This window comes from Aplysia californica, unplaced genomic scaffold, assembly GCF_000002075.1.
Source record: "Aplysia californica isolate F4 #8 unplaced genomic scaffold, AplCal3.0 scaffold01504, whole genome shotgun sequence".
Lineage (NCBI taxonomy): Eukaryota > Metazoa > Mollusca > Gastropoda > Aplysiida > Aplysiidae > Aplysia > Aplysia californica.
The window spans coordinates 29,531-33,517 of NW_004798774.1; the positions used below are offsets into that span (position 1 = coordinate 29,531).

Below are 3,987 nucleotides of genomic sequence, written 5' to 3' on the forward strand. Positions count from 1 at the left end.
AGACAGACAGACAGACAGACAGACAGACAGACAGACAGACAGACAGACAGACAGATAGAGCGAGAGACGAAAACAGGGACAGAGAACAAATTTAAACGTTTCGAAACAGAAAACACTTGAAAAACACCTTTAAAAAAATTATTTTAAAAAACAACAAAACTAAAGAGAAAGTGTTCAGTCAACTTATGTGTGATGATATGACTTTGTAAAATTTATTTTAAAAAATAGACAAATAAATAACAGGAGATAGACATGACCTTCGGTTTTGGAGCAGTTGAACCCTCTCAAAATTTAATGTTAAGTCAACAAAATCCTCGCGTCTCCTCATGAGAAGAATACTTTTTTTTAAAGCAGTCGAGAGAAGGAAAAAAAAGAAAGCTCAGAGAGGGCCGAGTATTTACTTTGATTGACCTTCTAAATACAGAAACTGGAGAAGGAAGCTGTTGGTAACCTTATGGGGCATTGACATTTATTCTTATGATTGGGTGTGAATGATTCATTATACAAGTATTAATGTTGGACAGGTCAGTATTCACTTATCAAACAGAAATTTTGAAACGGATCATCATTATGATCATGACCACCATCATAATCATCATCATCATCATCATCATCATCATCATCATCATCATCATCATCATCATCATCATCATCATCATCATCATCATCATATTACAATCATCATCATCATCATCATCATCATCGTCATTGTTTGGAAAGCAGAGTAGGAGGGAGAGTCTTGTTTGATTTTCAGACAAAATAACATAACAATATAAAACGTTTAAAATTTGTTAACAGAAATCATCATCATCGTTATTATTATTATTATGATGATGATTACTATTATTATTATTATTATTATTTATCATTGTCATTACTATTGCTATTGCTATTACTATTATTATTATTATTATTATTATTATTATTACTTTTATTATTATTATTATTGATATCATTATTATTATTATTATTATTATTATTATTATTATTATTATTATTATTATTATCATTATTACTATAATTAACAAGACTCAACTCCATGCATTGTCACATTATTCAGTGCAAAAATCAAATTTCTTTGAGAATTATTCCCCTTCCATAGCACCTACTGACCCCGCAGAAAACAAACATGTCTGACCCAAGGGGGTCTGACCTTAGCGGATCAAAGGTCATCTTGCCAAATTGGCATTTACACAGAAGAAAAAAAAACTTGGCCAATATTCAGATACGGCTGGCTAGCCGATGACAGAACAAAGTTCGTTATGCCAAATTGGCATTTTTACTCAGAAAATGTTGGCCGAGATGCAGATTCCTCTGGCGAGACGAGGGGTGCGTGTCAACCTCACTTAATGGTTAACTTCTGATCAATGGGATTGTTCATTGTTTAGAAAATGTAATACTTGTTTTAAGAACGTAAAGCCGTTATCTCAACAGGGATTTAACTATATTTGCTCACGGTTCTCTTCTTCTCGAAACCCCCCCCCCCTTCTCACAATCATCCACTCACCCATATCATCAAATTATGTCATTGTTATAATTTTCATTAGTGTTAGGCTATTATTATTATTATTGTACTACACACACACGCTCACACACGTGGCACACACACTCACAGACACTTAGACACACACAAACGCGCGCGCACACACACACACACACACACACACACACACACACACACACACACACACACATATATACTAGCCATATCCGTGTGTTGTCCCTATGGCCACCGTATATTTGCTGGTTCCCCCCCCCCCTTTCTCTCTCACACACACACACACACACACACACACACACACACACACACACACACAGAGAGAGAGAGAGAGAGAGAGAGAGAGAGAGAGAGAGAGAGAGAGAGAGAGAGAGAGAGAGAGAGAGAGATAATGTACTCACCATGCCCGTGTGTTGTCCCTATGGCCACCGTATATTTGCTGGCCCTCCTTTTCTTCTCGTGCACGTTCGGGGCAGAGAGTACGGCCTGCGTCACTTTGTGGGCGTGGTCGGAGGGAGTGACGTACACACTGCCACACCGCACCTGACAATGAACAGACGGTGGAAGTTTAGAAATTATGTACCGGAATGCAGATATTTATAATAAATAATAACAATAACAATAATGATGATGATAAGAAAATAAGAAGAAGAAGAACAATAATAATAATGACAATATTTTTAGTATTCATAATGATAATTTAGTAATGATAACAATATCAGCATCATCAGCAACAACAACAACAGCAGTAATAATAATAATAATAATAATAATAATGACAATAATAATAGCTTAATAATAATAATACTGATGATGATGATGATATTGATGATAATAATAATAATAGTAATAACAATAATAATAATAATTCAGCAATGTCCTCCGGTGAAAATGAAGCTCAAAGCGCTTTACAGTAAGAACAGGAACTTAGAGCTTGACAAAGAAATGATAAAGATGGTAACATTTAACACAACAGAAAGAAACCCAGAAATATCACCGGGGTGTAGTTATTGTTGTGCTAGGGTGATTTCTCTGAAATGATCGTAAGCCTCCATTGCCTTCAACCTTTTCAACATATTTTTAATTATTTAGGAATCGGGCTACCTCCGCCTTACCTATATGTATAAAAAAGCATATGACGCTCGCATTAACACAATTTAGGATAGATAAACAGTAGGGTACTTCAGTCCTGCCTATCACTCAGAGCCAGCCTGGACTGAGAGGGGTACAATTCCCCAGTACACAGATGGAAATGTAAGGGGTGCTGACAAAATGATACAGGTGAAGAAATGGAAATGGATTGGACACACCCTGAGGAGACCCCCGACAAGCATCATCAGGCAGGCTTTGACGTGGAACCCACAAGGAAAAAGTAAGAAGGGAAGACCAAAGATGACATGGAGGCGAGCGGTACAAGCGGAAATAGAAAAAGCGGGGACATCAGGGAAACAGCTAGAAAAGGATGCTCAGGACAGGCTTCGCTGGAGTTATGTTGTTGATGGCCTATGCTGCACTGGGAGTTAAAAAGGGAAAGAGAGAAGAGAGAGCTGACAAATGAGTGACTTCTCACAATCGCGAAAGGACATATCGGTCGAAAGTTGATACGAGGTAAAATGTGTACATTTCTAACCGATATCACTTTCTTCAACTTAAACGTGTCTTACTTTTATCATTTCATACTTACAATTAATTTGTCAAAACACAACTTATAGATCTGACGTAGCTATTAAATGGAGGGAAAATCTCTAAAGAAGTAACTCATTTTGTCAGCATACCTCACAAATTATAGGCCTAGTCGATACAAATCTCAGCCAACACGGAAATCGGGCTCGCGTAATCCGCGTGTGACGGAGAAGCGCTAAACCATGACACCATGCACGGACTTCAGAGGTTAGTTATTCTGGGGTCCGGTGTATTCTATGGTATCGCTTAAGGGTCCCCTCCCCCACACCCACCCCCAGTTTAATCATTTTCAGTTTTTTTGGGCACTCCCCCGCTCCTTATTCCATATCCCTCGTATATTATTTTCATATATAAATGAAACTCTCGATGCTTTACGTCCGCATTAACTCAATTTATGATAGTATAATGACAGGAGGGCACTTCGGTCCTGCCTATCACTATCACTCAGCCAGAGCCAAACTGGACTGAGAGGGGTACAATTTCCCAGTACACAGATGGAAAATAAATACAATGTAGTCGATATAAATCTCAGGCACCACGGAAATCGGGCGCGCATAATGGGTGTGTGACGGAGAGGCGCTAAACCATGACACCATGCAGCGACCAGATAATAGTTGACTGTGATCCGGTGTAGGTATTTCCGTTATGATTTTATGTACAAGTATATGTACTTAAAATTGCTTATTATTCAGTTGGGTAGTGATTTCAGTTACGATGGGAGGTTCATGAAAACACACGTGGGCGCGCACACACTCACACATACTATCTCTCTCTCTCTCTCTCACTCTCTCTCTCTCTCTCTCACA

The 3,987-nt window shown here is 38.3% G+C and overlaps 1 protein-coding gene across 1 annotated transcript in view; it reads right to left on the bottom strand.

The window, feature by feature from the left end:
- The window catches only part of LOC118479038 (homeobox protein 2-like), a 28,442-nt gene that overhangs the window by 20,479 nt on the left and 3,976 nt on the right, over positions 1 to 3,987 (bottom strand). The window contains exon 2 of the mRNA XM_035973609.1: positions 1,900 to 2,041. Within this exon, the coding sequence (XP_035829502.1) occupies positions 1,900 to 2,041 (142 nt within the window). The remainder of the gene's footprint in view (positions 1 to 1,899; positions 2,042 to 3,987) is intronic.